Source organism: Dermacentor andersoni, chromosome 4, assembly GCF_023375885.2.
Source record: "Dermacentor andersoni chromosome 4, qqDerAnde1_hic_scaffold, whole genome shotgun sequence".
Lineage (NCBI taxonomy): Eukaryota > Metazoa > Arthropoda > Arachnida > Ixodida > Ixodidae > Dermacentor > Dermacentor andersoni.
Window position 1 is genome coordinate 5,149,428 of NC_092817.1, and position 18,532 is coordinate 5,167,959.

The following is an 18,532-nucleotide window of genomic DNA, read 5'->3' on the forward strand; positions in this document are numbered from 1 at the left end:
TCAGGGGACGCGTCAGAGACACGCATCCCCACGTCCCCCCAACCTTAAATCACTACATATTCCGGCGAAACATGTCACACGCTCTAACATCAACGCGTGCTTCGCGAACAAGATAGTACATGCAACATTGGCTGCGCCGAGGAAATGTCCACACGCTGTCCATAACATGCGAGCCGACTGTCCTTGGGTACACCGCTGGCGTCCGCCAGTCACAGCAGCAGCTTTGCAGACTCGACGGCACGATTCCAGCCCAGGACTCCGGAAACGACGACGCAGTAGTCGGTACGAGCAAGCGTCGCTCGCGCCGGCGCGCCCTGCTGACAAGAGCCGCCGTAGCTGTCGGTGACCGCCGGCTCTTTTGTCCGCCGCCGAGGGTTGCGAGCTGGATACAGGAGGCCGCCGAAGTCGCTGAGCCGAACTGGCCACAGCATCACCATCGCCCGGGGTGGCTCGATCGTAGTCCGGGGCAGCAGCGCAGATGATGTGCAGGTGACAGCAAGCCAGGGGTGACTCCAATCACGCTGTGTACACTCAACACACTCGGCAAACACTAAAGTAGTGCAAGGGAGAGGAATTCTGCATGCGCATCGCCCACGTGGTATGATGTTCAACTCTGCTAGCAAAAGATCGGGCAGCTACTCAGATGCTAAGTTCACGTGAATGAAGCTCGCTTCCTTGAGTCGAACGAATAATTTCAATTCGTGCGAGGCTAACTAGAATGAGGGAAGCAAATTGCAACACCTCCACGCCACGGTCCACCAGGTTGTGTCCCTACAAGTGCGACAGGCAGCTCCGTAAAGCCTTAGGCCTAAAGCGTCGCTACCCTGACAACAACCGGCATCCAAAAAACAACACCCAGAAAGGGCGCAAAAGAGGCAGCCGCAAGGAGACGTCAGCTCTGTGAGGTGGTCCTACCCCGCTCGGTGCACACAGCATCCGAGTTGACGGCGCCCACCGTCCCAGACGGTGTCGGAGCGCCCGGTGCCAGGCCGCAATACTAGTCAGCCCGCAGTGGCACCCGTGGCCCGCAGCCACCCGGCTCCCAGAGCCGCGACTTCATCCAAGTCAAAGAGATAGAAGAAGCTATTTACATAAGAAATTCGGACCACCCACGAGGCTTCCGAACTCACTTGCTTCAGGCTTGGCAAGGCTCCGCGAGCGCTGAGCTCCCAGGGATGCAGACCACGTGGCTCTCGTACCAACGAATGGCATTAAAGAAAACACTTGCGAAAAGGCTTAGCATGTTGACATGTTCAAACACACTACAGGCACCGTCGCCTCGCTCAAGAAAGCACGCCACCAACGCTAGCGATCAGAATCCGTGCTAGCCCTACGCTTCGGTTCAAACAAAGGTCTCGAACGAAGCAAACTGTTAAACCTATTGTCCGATGCCCCAAGAGCCCCACGTTGGGCAGCCAGATGTGGGGTTCTCCTCCGTGCTCTTGGGACAAAGGAACGAAGCAACACAGTAGTGCAAACAATCACAAGGGCATTTATTGCACCTTTCATAGATAAATGCCTGCTAGCCGAGTTGCTATCAACAAAACATGCCGATGGCGCGCGACAAATCTAGAAGTCTGACTCACCGCGACCGGATAGCGAGCGAATATGTTCGCCCCATGCTGGATCCCAACACCTGGTCGTTCGTGCGTACTGTCACGCGAACGGCGGCGCATTCCAAGGCGGCCACACGAGACGGTCTCGCAGAAGCATGGGTTGGCGCACGCGCGGCACGGCACGTCCACACCGCTTGCTGTCCCGAACCCCAAGAGACAGTTTGTTCTCCCCTGCGCCCCCAAGTAACCCTGCCGTGAGGCGGCGTTAGCAGCGCAACACTCGCGCCATCTCTCGCACTGCGCCTCAACCACTCCGACTGCCGCGGGCGCCAGGCCACGCGAGCCGTGCGGGAAAACAACATACCAGGGGACGCGTGAGAGTCACGCATCCCCACAACGTTACCCGAGCTCTCGTGAGTTGGCCCATTGGTTATCGCGAAAGCAAGCTTATAGCCGTGGGACTTTTCCCCGTGTTACGTTGCGGCAGCCTCTACTCTCGCACCAATGTGCTATAGGTGCCCCTGTTTGCATTTTCGCCTTTGGTTCCCGCGAACCCCGGTAACAGGCATTTTGGCGCCGCAGGCAATGAAGGGTTTCTTCCAACTCGGGGCAATACCGTGTTTTCCTGCATGCGTAGCGCTCGGTAGCCCGTTTGACACCTGAGCGCATGCGCGCAATGGCACGTAAGGCAATGGCTGACGCGGCCCTGTGGCTTGCTAAGCTCGAACCCATGGTGGGAGGTATTCCTGCGAGACCCTAGGAACCCCACAGCATGGATGATGACTTTTGAGAAACCAAGCCATGCTCAGCCAGATGGCTCTTGGTATGCGCTCGGCTGCACAGACAGCCATGCACAAACCTGTCCCCCGTTTCGACCTCGTACCCTCACGTGCGCTTGATCGTATTACGGCGAGCTCGCTCCCCTATCCCCTTTATTCCCTTATTCACATGAAGACGACATTCATCAAGCCACGAACCTTCTCGGTGCAACCTCACACGTTTTCCCTTGCACCCAAAGACTACAGCGAGCTGGGTACGATAGGAGCTTATCACACTTGGACTTTATAGGGAACGTAAGATGCTGCTCTGCTTTGACAGTTGGTCTTGGTCACGCGATATGAGAGGTGTGTTCACAAGCATGCACTTGTAATTCAACCATTTGACCGTGTGTGTCCGCGGAAGTTTCCATTTATGGTCTTGGTATTCCTTCACGGCAGCAGTAAAATTTCATTATATTGAGATCATGTATAAAACACTTCATCATATTGAGGTTCTAAAACATGGTGTTTTATGGAGAAGTTATAAAAGGTTAAATACTTAGTTATATTGAAGTTTGCTATATTTAGGTATAAACGTACCTGCGAGTGTATTTATTATTCATTATAGTGAAGGTAATTTGTTGTCCCGTGCGGCTGTAATAACAGGGTTCGGCTGTACCAATGATAGAGTGCTCTTCAGACCACTCTAGGCAAGCAGAAGGACCACAGTATTGTCCCTGGTTTGTGTCATGCCTTGTTACTGTGTTGAGAGGACACTGAAAATGGAGAAGATGCCTCCACGGAGGAATGGCAGCACCCGCTTGCTTCCTCAACAGTGTCAAGACAGCCAGAGGCAGGTCCAGTTCTTGTAGTTTCATAGCAGCAATCTAGACAGGCATTGATTTAGTAAATGACATACCTGAACATGGATAAGTGTGGTGGTGCCAGCATCATCCAATCGCACCTGCAGCTGGTGCTCGCTGGCAGTTTCGAAGTCCACTTCCCCCACAGTGAACACATCCCCGGAGTGCTGACCTGCAAGTATCCACCCATGGAGCACATCAAAACACAAACAGTAACATCAGCTTACAAGTTAATTAAACACCATCACTTATAATGCCATCCAAGCAATCATGAACGAGTTTAACGTCTGACCCTTCTTCACACAAGATATTTGATTGTATTACTGATGTTTTCAAGTTCATCAGTACAAATGCAATTTTGCTGTCGGCAGCTACCCAAACAAAGGTCCGGCAGACTCTACCAGTATTTGTACTGTTAAATCTTTAGGCTTTGTATGCTTTGTATGCAGTGGGGCTTACCCCACTGGTCACAAAAGCCAGATTTATCATTACACTTGACTGCAAACTACTACCTAAAACCAAGATTTTTAGGGCTTGTTTTCTTACAATCCATGACAGTGGCACATCACAGGATCAGTGATAAATCAAACACTGCCAAAAGTGTGAACTACGAACTTAACAGACTTGTACGTAATGGATTACCTGTAATAATTACTTGTAATCATAATTTTTAGTAGTTTAGTAACTGAACATTTGTTTTCTTTACTCAGTAATGCTCGCTTAATTCAATTACTTTTTTTTTTCAGTAACCAATCACATGTAACCAGTTACATTTCTGATGAAACAAAGTACAACAGGCAACACAGCATAGCTTTGAGCACTTTGGCGACGAGAACTAGCGTCCAACAGGATGAAAACCTATACATGAGTTACCTCCTTCCAGTGATCAGTGTTCTGCAGCAATGCCTCATTCACCTGAACATGGCAGGCTTGCAGATTTGCACACCCCTCTTTCTCCTGGAAGCACTTTTCGGTGGCCCTCATAGGCGGTCAGAGCTGCTGCTCAATTCTTCTTCACTAATGCAGTCTATGGCCATTAAACGTATTTGTTTCTATCTGCTTGATAGATACGCAATTCATATACAGGTACTTTTGCGACTGTAACACACAAACAATATTTCTAGGGCTGAATAATACACACCTTTATATTAGATTACATTACAAATTTGGCCACATTTTCAAGGAATGTGAATGCTTGCTGGTGTCTCGCAGTCAGTCATTTAAGTCTAAATGGCTAACGAGTGAAGGGTGCGGGGTGGAGGTCCACTAGATGATGGCCAAAAAATTGAAATGGCGCTTCTATGCCTCAATAGCGATTGCCACTTTGAACAGTGATGTCACGAAATCCCCTATGGATGATTTTCAGTTTTTCATTGGCCGTCTGGCCCTATTGAGAGCGCCTTCCTTTAGCCTCAGAAACAATGAAGCACTGCACTTCATAGAAAACCCAGATCTGAGCATTAAAGCATTGAATAACCACTCTCTCTATTATAAGCAAGGTGTTCATATCTTACAACGCACACATAGAGTGAGTTTTCAGTGTCGCTGCATGTCTTCTCAAGATAATGCGGGAAGATTACCAAAAAAATTTTGAAGAGCAATTCTTATTGAAATAAATGTATGAAGGGCTGCAGATGCTGTAATGAAAGAGCTAGGCCAACTCGTTCTGTTTACTATATTTGTGCAATTTTAACACAAGTAGAGAGGAAAGTAATAAAGTAATTACTGTTTTGTAATTCATCAATTGCTTTCATGGGGCAGTAATTGGTAAGTGTAATCAATGACATTTTAGAAATAAGAAATTGTATTTGTAATCGGTTACTTTTTTTCAGTAAAGACAAACCCACTTATAACAATACTGAAGGGCCAAGAAAACTGCATTGTTATAACTGATAGTTGTTATATAATCGATAATTGTTATAACCAGGCTGTGAAAAAAGAAGAGCAGAGGGAACAAACATTCAAACATTTTAACTAGACCTAAAGTACAGTTGAATTCACTTACAGTTTTACTGGTTTAACAATACTGAGATGGAACAATGAGCAGCTACAGCAGTGTGAACTTTTTTGTGGTAAAAGAAACCGCTTACTACAATGTTCCCATGCCTCATCATTGGCTATACAGTCAAACCCACTTATAACAATATTCAAGTGCCATGAAAATTCCATTGTTATAAGCAACAATTGTTATAACCGGGTTGCATAAAAAAAATCAATATGATGGATGGCGAAGCTGTTCCGAGAAAACTACGTAGTGGGGAGGCCAGTTCTCCCCACCACCTCCCTCCATCTGGCTTCTGATTGTGTTCACTCGTTTAACTGTTTAACCCTGCTTCCTGCACACTCCGATCATGTGTTGAATGAATGAATGTGTGGTTTTTTTATTGGCGCAAGGGCCAGGTATGGCCAAAGAGCGCCACGCAGGTGTTAGTGATTTCGCATTGGAATGGTGGATTCTATGAAGTTGATGTGACGTGGCTGTAAAGGGGCCTAAAAAATAGTCACTGTAAAGTGCGCAAAATGTATGTGTAATAAGATTATGGCAATGACAAATGATGTGTATGAGCATTAAGGTGCATTGCAAATAATGATGCAATATAAAAAATATGTAAGACGCTGAAATTCACTAGAGCAGCACTGCCTCGTTAGAGCCCTTGAGACACAAGGGCCTGGAGGCATGTGCTATACAAATCAACTATCACAGCGGCATCCTCTGGAAAGAGGATGCGCTACGAATTTAATGGGCTGATAACATGTAGGACAACATCATTTAAATAACTGAGCACTGCTTTGGTGTTAAAAACTGGTTCTTTACCAAGAAACATAGCTCGGTGGAGAGGGACGCAATAATGATATGCAAGAGGAAAATGTTTCTTTCTCTCAGATTCGGCTTTACAACATTCCAAGAGGATGTGAAGGATGGTCAGCCTCTCACCACATCGACCACAGGTTGGAGGTTCATTTCCAGTTAGCAGAAAATGGTGGGTACCAAATGTGTGCCCTATTCTAAGACTACAGAATAGGACATCTGTTCGCTGTGATCTTGTTGGGGAGGGCCAAAAACCTAACTATGGCTTTATAATGTGCAGTTTATTATTTATTTCTGCATTTCACATGCATTGCCAGTGTTTTCGCAATTTCTTTCGTAAGAAAGGCTTAAGATCTCTGATAGGGACCGCAGCCATAGGAATAATGGTTAGTGATGTGAGTGATGTGGCCATATTATCTGCTAGTATATTACCCTCAATGCCTCTATGGCCAGGTACCCAGCATATTCCTACATGTTTGTGATAGATAAATATTGCATAAGAGAGAGTAGAGTTCATTGAAGACAGGATTTGTATGATTTTAAAGATATGAGTGCTTTTACAAGGCTTAACAAGTCTGTGAGTATGATTGCTCTGTCAAGTTTTAGTTTCTTTATATTGTGACATGCTGACAAAGAAGATGTTGTCAGCTTGGTCGGAAGAAGACGACGCTCTGGACTTTGCGCGCTGTCTACCATCTTGTCAACCGCTACGATTATTGTAAATATCCTGTAAATCTGACTGTTTTTAACCCCCATAACATTTTTGGTGGAGGCTGCGGGATTGTTATCAAGACGGATTTATGCAGCGGGCGCTCCTTGGCTGCATCTACAATGCCAGCACAAGGTGAGGATGCTTCGGGCCCGTCGGCACTCACGCCCGTCGTCATTCTAGCACAACCCCGCGACCCAGGAACCTTTTCTGGCACCGACGACGCTGATGTTGAAGACTGGCTTCAACTATATGAGCGGGTGAGTTCCAGCAACCACTGGGATTAGACCATCATGCTCGCTAATTTGATATTTTACCTCACGGGCACGGCACGCGTCTTGTTTCAGACCCACGAGGAGGAACTTACCAGCTGGGACATTTGTAAACAGAAGCTGAAAGATTTGTTTGGCAAGCCTGTTGGACGTCAGCGCGCCGCCCAAAAAGACCTTGCTTCGGGTGTCCAGACGTGCACTAAATCCTACCTCACGTACATCCAGGACTGGCTCGCTCTGTGCTGCAAAGTGGATCCTAAGATGTCCGAACCTGATAAAGTTGCACACATCATTAAGGGCATAGCAGATGATGCCTTCCACCTCCTTGTTTTAAAGAATTCTTCCACTGTGCAAGCCATTATTACCGAATGCCGGCGGTTTGAAGAAGCCAAGAGTTGCCGCACTGCCCAGCCATTCCCCCGCCTTTCCAACACGGCTGCTACGTCCACCTGTAAAGACCTCCGCAGTCCGCCCACGCCCGATCGCTCTGATGACGTCCTACATATAATCCGATGTGAAATAGAAGCCGCATCTCCTGTCACAACCCCAACCCATGGCCCCGACAATTGCCAGGCGACTGTCTCACTGATACAGTTCGTCATGCGCCAGGAATTGGCCAACATTGGCTTGACCAACGTTTGCTCAGTTAATCGACCTGACTACACTCCGTCCAGCACTGTCATACACACCCGCAGCCTGAATGCCCCAACGTGGTATCGCAATCCGGCCGAATAGTGCACTACAGACGACAAGCCTATATGCTTCACTTGTGGCCGTGTCAGCCATCTTTCACGTCACTGCCGGTCTTCGTGGATTTCGACTCCCTGACCCTACCTCCCATCCCACGGCCCTTATGCTGCTCCTCGGTTCCCCCCGCAAATGCAGCCAGTACATTCTGGCGACACTTCTCTGCCTACCCGCTCTTGCCGCTCTCCTTTGCCATGTCGTCGCTTCTCCTGATCGCCCCCATCTCGCCGATCACTGTCCCCTAGCTCCTTCCGGCGCACCCTTCCGGTAAACTAACGGGTACAGCACCTGGAGGTGATGCTGCCAAACCGACCCGACGCAAAAATCCTCTTCTGACCTTGCCCACACATCGGAACCTCATTAAAGTGAACGTGGATGGTGTACCTGTTATGGCTCTGATTGACACTGGCGCGCACATATCTGTGATGAATGCTCAGCTCCGGAATTGTCTCAAAAAAGTCCTTACTCCTGCCCCGTCGCCTGTGGTCCAAGTCTTCGACAGTGGAACACCAGCCGTTATTGGCATGTGACCGGCTCGCGTGAGTGTCGCTGGACATCATACTTCTGTTTCATTTTATGTTCTAGAGCACTGCCCTCACGACCTCATTCTGGGCCTTGACTTTCTGTCTACAGACTCTGCTTTGATAGACTGTTCTGCTGGTGTTGTGCAACTCGTTCTACCTGCTGCTATTGACCCTCCCGATAGTGCTCCGATACGGCTATGTTCCACAGAGCATATTCGCCTCCCGCACCGTGCCGTTACCTACATAGGTGTCTTCGCCGTTCCACCTTGTGGGGATGCGCGACTCTCGTGCGTCCCCTGATGTTTTTCCCGCATAGCGCGTCTCCTGTAATGCGGCTTCGCCGCGTGGCCTGCGTGATGCCCGCGGCGGTAGACGTGGTTGGGGCGCAGTGCGAGAGATGGCGCGAGTGTTGCGCTGCTAACGTCGCCTCACGGCAGGGTTACTTGGGGGTGCAGGGGAGAACAGGCTGGCTCTTGGTTTCGAGATCGTCGAGCGGCGCGGACGTCCCGCGCGGGCGCCTATCAATGCTTCTGCGAGACTGTCTCGCGTGGCCGCCTTCGAGCGCGCCACCGTTCGCGTGACCTTACGCGCGAACAACCAGGCGTTGGGATCCAGCATGGGGCGAACATATTCGCTCGCTATCCGGTCGCGGTGAGTCGGACTTCTAGATTTGTTGCGCGCCCATCGGCATGCTTTGTGGATAGCAACTCTAGCAGCAACGCTAGCAGGCATTGATCTACGAAAGGCGCAATAAATGCCCTTGTGATTGTTTGCACTACTGTGTTGTCGTTCCTTTGTCCCAAGAGCACGGTGTGAGAACCCCAATACCTATACCAGACGGTGACTACATCGTATCCCCTAATCCGGATGTCCTGCTCTCGCATAACATCACTTTTCCTCACACCGTCATTACCATTTCAGACGTGTCCTGCCTTCCACTTGTGAACTTTGGACTTTGTACACAAGTACTCCCGCACGGAATATCCCTGGCGCAAATAACACCAGCCAGAGACTACAACATTTCGACTTTAACTTGTAACAGCTCCTCGTGTTCAACTCTTGCTTCGCCCCCTGTCCCTTCAGACTTGAATGCCCTAACAAAAATGATTGCTCCCAACCTTCCGCCCCAGCGTGCTAATGAACTACGTTGCCTCCTTGCCTCATACTGGGACATATTCGACCTTGGAGAGCACCCCCTAGGACAAACATCTGTCGTAAAACATCGAATAAACACCGGTGATGCGAGCCCGATCCATCGGCGACCCTACCGCGTCTCACCTACTGAGCGACAAATAATCCAACAAGAAGTTGACAAGATGCTTTGTCGAGACATCATCGAACCTTCTTGCAGCCCATGGGCATCCCCTATTGTACAAGTTAAAAAGAAGGACAACAGTTGGCGATTTTGCGTGGATTATCGACACCTCAACAAGGTAACCAAGAGGGACGTCTATCTGCTACCACGCATTGACGATGCCCTTGACTGCCTGCATAGAGCACAATATTTTTCGTCCATCGACCTTCGCTCCGGCTACTGGCAAATTGGCGTCGATGACATGGACCGCGAGAAGACAGTATTTATTACTCCCGATGGCCTGTATCAGTTCAAAGTGATGCCTTTCGGTTTATGTAATGCCCCGGCCACATTTGAACGAATGATGGACGCCCTCCTACATGGTTTCAAGTGGTCCATTTGCCTCTGTTACTTGGACGACGTGATTGTTTTTTCTCCGACTTTTGCGACACACCTCAAATGCCTATCGACGATCCTGTCTGTTTTCCGTCAGGTGGGGCTACAATTAAATTCGTCCAAGTGCCACTTCGGTCGTCGGAAAATCTCTGTGCTCGGGCATCTCGTCGATTCTTCTGGTGTACGCCCTGATCCCGATAAAATATGGGCAGTGAAAGACTTTCCCGTGCCAACATGTGCCAAGGATATTCGCAGCTTCTTGGGCCTTTGCTCCTACTTCCGTCGGTTTGTCCAAAATTTCGCGAACATTGCGTGCCCTCTCACTCAGCTCCTCAAGAAAGACGCCGCATTCATTTGGGGCCCTGAGCAAGCTGGTGCTTTCACCGAGCTGATTGGGCTGCTTACGTCCCCACCCATTCTCGCTCACTTTGATGCGTCAGCTCCAACAGAAGTCCGTACTGATGCCAGTGGCCACGGTATTGGCGCTATCTTGGCACAGAAACAACAAGGGCGAGAACGTGTTATTGCCTACGCCAGCCGCCTTCTCTCCTCTGCTGAGCGCAATTATTCCATCACCGAACGCGAGTGTCTGGCTCTCGTTTGGGCAGTGGGTAAATTCCGCCCCTATTTGTACGGCCGCCAATTTACAGTCATCACTGATCACCACGCTCTGTGTTGGCTTTCGTCCCTCAAAGATCCTTCAGGGCGCCTTGGCCGCTGGGCTCTGGGCCTTCAAGAACACAACTACTCAGCTGTATACAAGACCGGCCGGTTACATCAAGATGCAGACTGCTTGCCCGCCATCCTGTCGACCCTCCTGACGTTTCTGCGGCCGGCATACCTGTCACCATTCTCTCTCTGGCTGCTCTTCGCGATATTGGAGCCGAACAACGTCGGGATGCCTCCTTACAAGACCTTATTCAACGGCTCACTTCAACGACGCCCGATCCTTCCCTTTGCATTTTTGAACTCCAAGATGGTATATTGTACCGCTCTAACATGCGCCCGGACGGCCCTACCCGACTCTCTGTTGTGCCTGAGCATCTGCGTCAGACTGTTCTCGCCCAGCTTCATGATGTCCCGACTGCTGGTCACCTTGGTGTGTCACGGACCTATGACCGTGTTCGTCGGCGCTTCTATTGGCCTGGTCTATACCGTGATGTCTGCCGTTACGTCGCTGCATGTGACCTTTGTCAACGACGCAAAAAGCCGACCACACTCTGCTGGTCGCCTTCAACCACTTGACGTACCATCAGAACCATTCTTCCGTGTAGGTGTTGATCTTGTAGGCCCTTTTCCTACGTCTGATTCGGGAAACAAGTGGATTGCTGTAGCAACACACTACGTCACCCGATATGCAATCACACGAGCTCTTCCGACAAGCTGTGCAACCGATGTCGCCGACTTCCTCCTAGAGAACGTTATCCTTCACTACGGCGCCCCTCGACAGCTCCTCACCGACCGCGGCCGTTACTTTCTTTCTAAAGTTGTCAACGACATTCTGCACACGTGCACAACTAAACACAAACTTGCTACTGCTTACCATCCACAAACGAACGGTCTAACAGAGCGCCTTAACCGCACCCTTACTGACATGCTGTCCATGCATGTCTCCGCTGACCATCGCGACTGGGATGTTGCGCTGCCGTTTGTTACTTTCGCCTATAATTCGTCTCGCCATGATACCGCCGGCTTCTCTCAATTCTTCTTCTTGTTTGGCCATGACCTTACGCTACCTTTTGACACCATTCTGCCTGCTAGCCTGAATTCCACGTCCGAGTATGCCTGTTAAGCCATACTCAAAGCTCAAGAAGCATGCCATATTGCCCGACGTCGACTTGTGGAGTCACAGGACAATCAATGGCGCTTATATGACGCCCGCCATCGTGACGTCCATTACACACTGGGCACCTTCGTTCTCCTTTGGTCGCCGTCGCGCCGCGTTGGCCTCTCGGAGAAGTTACTTTACGTTACTCTGGCCCTTACCGTGTCTTGCGTAAGGTAACTGATGTCACGTACGAAATCGGCCCTCTTGAGCCTGTGGTCTTCACCCGCGACGCTCACGGCGCGCACGCTCCGATTACGCGCGCGCCGGACAACCACCGCGGGTTCGAGCACTCCGAGCCGCCATACGTGCAGGGCACCGCGCGCCCGCGCCTGCTCCGGCCCGCTCCGTGTGCCGACGCGCAGCTGCGCGCGTACGCGCCCCGCCGACCCCAGCTTAGGGGAAGGCGAGACCGCGCGCGCAGCAAGGGAGGCCCTAGGCAAATCTCTCGAGAAGTCATAAAGAACATTTATTGAGCTGGGACTCAATAGAAACATCAGTTTTAACGTCACGTCCGAATATGAAGCTAGTTACACAAAACATAGCCAAATGGTCGCCGGTGGCCGCTAACGGCGCACCGCTACAGAGAGAGAAACAAAGAACAAAGAACCCAGCAGTAAGAGGCTGCCTATCCTTCGGTCAGCGCCTGCCATCGCGCACCCCCCAGCAGAGAAAAGGGAAATAGAGAGAAACGACAGACGAACAGACGGGGGCACGATCGGCAGACGCTGCCTCAGGACATCGAGACGACGGAAGAGTGCGCGCGTGCCCGCCGAGGCCGGGACCCCGACGAGCCGAAGTAACCATCGGCCACGTACGCACCTTCAGACGCCCCGATGTGGTCTCCTCGGGTCCCCGTCTTGCACGCGCTTACCCGGAGTGCACGCAAGCAGGGCCCGAATCCCGCCAAAATGTCAGCCAATCGGGAAAGCTTGTAGACCTTCGCGTGGGCGGGATGACAGCAGAGCGACAGTGTTTTATGACCCGCTGCCACCCCGTCCAGGCAAGGAGGAAAGGGACACGGAGCCCCCGGCAACACACACGTCTTGCACGCGCTTACCCGGGGTGCACGCAAGCAGGGCCCGAATCCCGCCAAAATGTCAGCCAATCGGGAAAGCTTGTTGACCTTCGCGTGGGCGGGATGACAGCAGAGCGACAGTGTTTTATGACCCGCTGCCACCCCGTCCAGGCAAGGAGGAAAGGGACACGGAGCCCCCGGCAACACAACGCAATGGCTCCACACAACCACCGCGAGAGCCCGAAAAACTCAGCGAGAGCCAGAAACCCCACAAGCCAACCGAGGCTCAGCATCGCTCCGACGTGGTCCATGTCGCATGTCTTAAGTTGTATCACTCGCCCGCCTCCTAGCCAGGACCGAGCCAGTGCTTCTGCCACCGGGGGTCATGTGACACGCTGACGAAGAAGATGTTGTCAGCTTGGTAGGAAGAAGACGACGCTCTGGACTTCGCGCGCTGTCTACCATCTTGTCAGCCGCTATGATTATTGCAAATATCCTGTAAATATACGTCTGACTGTTTTTAACCCCGTATCAATATGTTTTACTGCAGATAGTACTGCATAGGCTTCTGCAGCGAAGATACTTGGTAGCGGGTTCAATATGTCAGATTTAGAAGAAGAGGAACCAACAGCAGCATAAGATACACCAGCATGTGATTTTGACACGTCTGTGTAGAATTCGGAGCAGGAGCACTTCGATTGAAGTTCACGGAAATGCATAGCGATTTCGAGGTCAGGTGCGTACTTTGTGATCTCTACAAAGGATACATCACAGTCTATCACCTGCCACTCCCAGGGCAGTAATAGCTTAGCAGGTGGCATTAGGTGGTGTTCGAGAACTGGGATGATGATGAATCAACGTTTATTGGGCCCGAAATGAATCGGTGGTGCACGCAGGCACCAAACGGGGTGGTCCCCTAGCTACGGGCCCATATGTTCCCAGCAGCTCCTGGCCCCTGTCCATCAGTGCGAGCTGAATCGGTAGGGTGGGGCTGGATAACAAGGTCTCCCATCGCTCAAGGGGTTGGGGATCTATTTCTTCACTAAGTTCTTTTGCACGCAGTGATAAAGGAAGTCACATAGAGGGTTTATTACGAAAAAGTGTTTCCCACGTCAAGTTGTTAACGGTTGTGAAACACGGATGTTCTTTATTAGAGTGCACTTTGAGAAAATAGGTGAAGCTGATGTATGTTCTCTGAAAATGGAGTGACCACTCATCTGACTCTACATATAGACTTTCGACAGGGCTTGTTCTAAATGTGCCAGTGGCCAGGCAGATACCCATATGATGAACGGGGTCTAACATCTTTAGCGCGCTCTGTGCGGCAGAGTGATATACTACGGCACCATAATCTAATCGTGATCGAACTAGGCTCCTATAAAGATTCAGTAAACACTTCTTGTCCCTACCTCATGTTGTGTGGGATAGGATTTTAAGTAAATTCATTGTTTTTAGACATTTTGCTTGAAGACACCTTATGTGTGAAATGAAAGTAATAAGCCTGGAGTCAAGTATAACACCTAGAAATTTGTGCTACTTGTTGAAAGCAATTTGTTGTCCGCCCAGTTCTAGGAAAGGATCAGGAACCAGGCCTCTCTTTCTTGTAAAGAGAACACAAGAGCTTTTTTGGGGGTTGATTTTAAATCCATTTTGGTCTGCCCACTTGGACACCTTGTTTAAGCCCTGCTGTACCTGTCTCTCTCACACACTGTAAGGTTGCACGATTTGAAACCTATTTGTATATCGTCTATGTATACAGAATAAAAGATGGCCGGTGGTAGAGAAGCACGAAGTGTGTTCATCTCAACAATAAAGAGTGTGCAACTGAGTACGCCTCCCTGGGGTACACCAGTTTCTTGTATAAAAGGACGCGATAATACTTGGCCGGTTTTCATGCGGAAGAAACGATTCGACAAATAGCTTTCAATTATTTTCAGCATATTTCCACAGATGGCCGTTCTCGACAAGTCTCGAAAGATCCCACAGCGCCATGTTGTGTCATACACCTTCTTCATATCGAGGAATATCGATAGGAAAAACTGTTTGTGTACAAATGCATTACGGATATATTCTTCAATGCGCACAAGATGATCGGTTGTCGACCGCCCTTCTCTGAAGCCACACTGATAAGGATCGAGCATATTGTTGAGTTCCAGGAAATGTATGAGTCTGCGATTAATCATTTTTTCAAAAAGCTTACACAGACAAGTTGTAAGAGCTATCGGACGATAACTTGCCGCTAAGGAAGGGTATTTTCCTTGCTTCAGAACAGAAACCACAATCGCTTCTTTCCATGTGGATGGGAGGTATCCCGCAGCCCAAATAGAGTTAAACAGTGCAAGTAGTGTAACTTGTGTCAGTATGCAAGTTTCTGATCATGTCATATATGACTCTGTCAGGTCCCGGTGCAGAGCTTTTGCATGCGTTCAAGGCAGCTCTCAACTCGTCAATACTGAAAGGCCGGTTATACGGTTCATTCTGTCTGCATTTACGTATGATTGGCTTACATTCTTCTATTTCTTTATGTTTAAGGAAGGATTGGGAATAGTGGATTGAGCTAGACACATGCTAAAAATACTCCCCTAGGGTGTCTGCCTGCACTTCTAAGGTATTCACTTGATCGTTCACCAGAGGCAACGGATTTATTTGCTGCCCTTTTAGCCCCCTTACGCCATTCCAAACTTTCGCCTCCTGTGTGTAAGAACTTATACCTGAAAGGAACCTCACCCTGCTTTCTCTCTTCGACTGACGTTGTATCCGCCTTCCCTGCGATTTTATGTGTTTAAATTCAATTAGATTTTCTGCATTTGGTGACCTACGCAATATTCCCCATGCCTTATTCTGCCTCTTTCGTGCATCTCTACAGTTTTCATTCCACCAGAAAACATGTCTTTTAAGTGAACCACCATCTGTTTGTGGGATAAACTTTTCAGCAGCATCAATAATAAAAGCGGTAAGATATGCGACAGCTTCATCTATACTAAAAGTGTTTATAAAATCGGGTGGTAAATGAGTAGATTCTTTAAAATGCTCCCAGTCAGCCGATGCTAATTTCCAAATGAAAACACGAGGAGGGTTGTCATGCTGCATTATTGAGTTTAAAGTTATAGGGAAGTGGTCACTTCCAAAAGGATTATTCATCACATTCCATTCCAGATGAGGCAGAAGGGAAGCAGAGCCTATTGCTATGTCTATGGATGAATATGAATGCTGTAATATGTTGGTTACTTCTTATTAAACAGGCAGGCACTAGAGGTCAGAATAAAATTTTCAATGAGTCGGCCTCTTGAGTCACAGTGTGCGTCTGATTGGTTGTCAAGAGGTCACGTGTTTCTAAATTTGTGACGGAAAGCGGAAGTTTTGCAAAATGGAATTTAGCATTTTCATCAAGATGATGAAATGCCACATGGAGGTGCAAATTTTGTCCACTAATACTTTTTCCTGGTCCTTAGCAGCTACATTGTGATGTTAGCACTTCAAAAAGAAATTGAGTGGTAGCATGCAGAAGCCTGCTAAATACATTTACAATTTCCCAAATATGTGGTCACGGTCCAAGATAGCTGCCATATGAGCTTGCTGATTGACTGAAGGAATATGCCGTGATTAGCGTCACGGGAGGGGTCATTTCCTAAACGTCAGTTTGGCTAAATGGTGTTGGTAGTTGGGTTTTGGGCCATAATTTAAAAAAAATAATAATTTATTTGAAATAATATTGGTTGAACATCATAAACCTTTTGCAAATTTTTGCACTTTTCACTGCTGCGTTTGTGTTGTAATCAAGATTCATCAACAGAAGTTATGACATGATGCATCAACAGAAGTTATGATAATGGCAGCTTTTTAATTTATGAAGAAGAAATGCACACAAGGTGGCACCTTTAAGTTTCCTCGCGTATCCTCACGCGGTGCAAGTAAGCAGCAAAGTGAGCAAGAGATGGCAGCACCGGTGCTTGTGTCGCACAAGCGGATACCTGTGCCGTGCGCAACACTATTGGTGATATTCGGCCACTTCTCAGCCTGCCGAGCCGAGCTGAATCAATTGCGTTTCGCAAGATAGCGATAGTGCAGCCTAGAATGTGCGCTCATTCCGGTGGTAGGTCATGTATGTTGTCTCAAGGTAGAAAACGAGCGTGTTGTCACCATAATACGATGACTCATTCCATTTCCAGGGGACAAGCATTTTAGCTCATAAAGCAGATGACAGCTTGTACACAGCAGACACTATTCTATCACTAAAGTTGCTAATACCCTGTCTTATATGCTTGACAAAGTTATTCCTCAGAATTTTGAGAACGACAGCCCACAAACAAGTGTCATGAAACATAACACTAATAGTGCGTGCCTTTAATGTTAAATCTTCTCAGACTTAAACGCAGTTAAACCTCAATATAAGGCAGTAGGTAAAATCAGAAATTTGCTTCGTGATATCGAAACTTTGTTGTATTAAAATTCGATTTTTATGCAAATAAGTACTGTCACCGATCGATTTTTCTTACACGGAAAGGGGCTGCAGGATTTTCTTAATTATCAAATTTGAATGAGAAAACAATTCCTTTGGATGAACTTGGGAGTCGACGACGAATGATACAATTTCATGCCACGTCGACCATATCTTCACATAGGCAGTACGAATTAAGCGAAGCCAACCACGCTTTCGCATGCACTCTGCCCCAACGACTGATAGCAACGCCCGCACTGGGATGACGCTATCATGAAAAGCGCCGGTAGCGGGGAGCGCATGCTTCATTTGCCTCTCGCTCCAACGGGTCACCGAAACTAGAGATTACGCAACCTTCAATGTAGAGGAAGACAGCTTACATGATGTCGCGCCGTCTCAGCACACCCACTCTTTGCACACACAGCAGATTACCTCTAAAGCAGGGTGCGCGGCTGCGTAGGCGCTCAGTTGCGTTTACAGCTATGCATAGTAATGGCTGAGACGCACACCAGAAATTGGGCCACGCGCAACATGACCCCCCTCCTCCACGCCGCACCTCGTGTGCGCTTGATCACGTTACCACGAGCTCGCTCCCTTCCCCCTCTTTCCCTTTTCTCCATGAGGAGACGGCACTCGTGCATAAAGCCACCATCTTTTTTAAACTTTCACTCGCACCTAAAGCATAAACTGCACGAGGCGCGATAGGATCTCATCACACTTGGACTTTATACAAAACATGATGCAGCTTCCGTTCAGCCGTCGCTCTTGTCATGTCGCGTGAGATTTGAGATGTGCGTTTGCAAGCAGCCACTTGTAATTAAATCATTTGACCATCTGCGTCCGCTGAAGCTTCCATTTATTCTCAGCATTCCTTTGCTGCGGAAGCGAAATTCCGTTATATTGAAATCGCATACAAACACACTTTGTTATATTGAGGTTCTAATTACAGTCGCCGACCGTTTATTCGGACCTCACGGGGACTGCGGAAATGTACGAATAAACAGGTGTCCGAAAAAGCAGATTAAGAAAAAAAAATGAAATCCTTTATTTCCACGCACTTATTCGGGCTCGGCAGTAGGCTTGAAGAAATCGTGAGTGCGCCGTTGCACGCTGTTCCGTTTACGCGCAATCAGATAAGCCTGAATCTCGGAGAGGGTCGTACGGTCACTATAGGCGGCTGAAAGCACAGTCACTGCTTGTGCACGCTCCGCATGCGACGGCAGCGTAGCACATGGTGCGTCATCTTCCGACTCGGAGTCATCGTCTGGCGGTGCAGCATAAAGAATGGGTGCAGCAGAAACCTGACGAATGATCTCGCCGTCG

General features: G+C 48.9%; 1 protein-coding gene across 1 annotated transcript in view; it reads right to left on the reverse strand.

Annotated features, from left to right (window-relative positions):
* Nucleotides 1-18,532, reverse strand: part of ds (dachsous cadherin-related 1) — a 220,353-nt gene that overhangs the window by 107,209 nt on the left and 94,612 nt on the right. Inside the window, exon 11 of the mRNA XM_072287492.1 lies at nt 3,234-3,349. Coding sequence (XP_072143593.1) covers nt 3,234-3,349 — 116 coding nt within the window. The remainder of the gene's footprint in view (nt 1-3,233; nt 3,350-18,532) is intronic.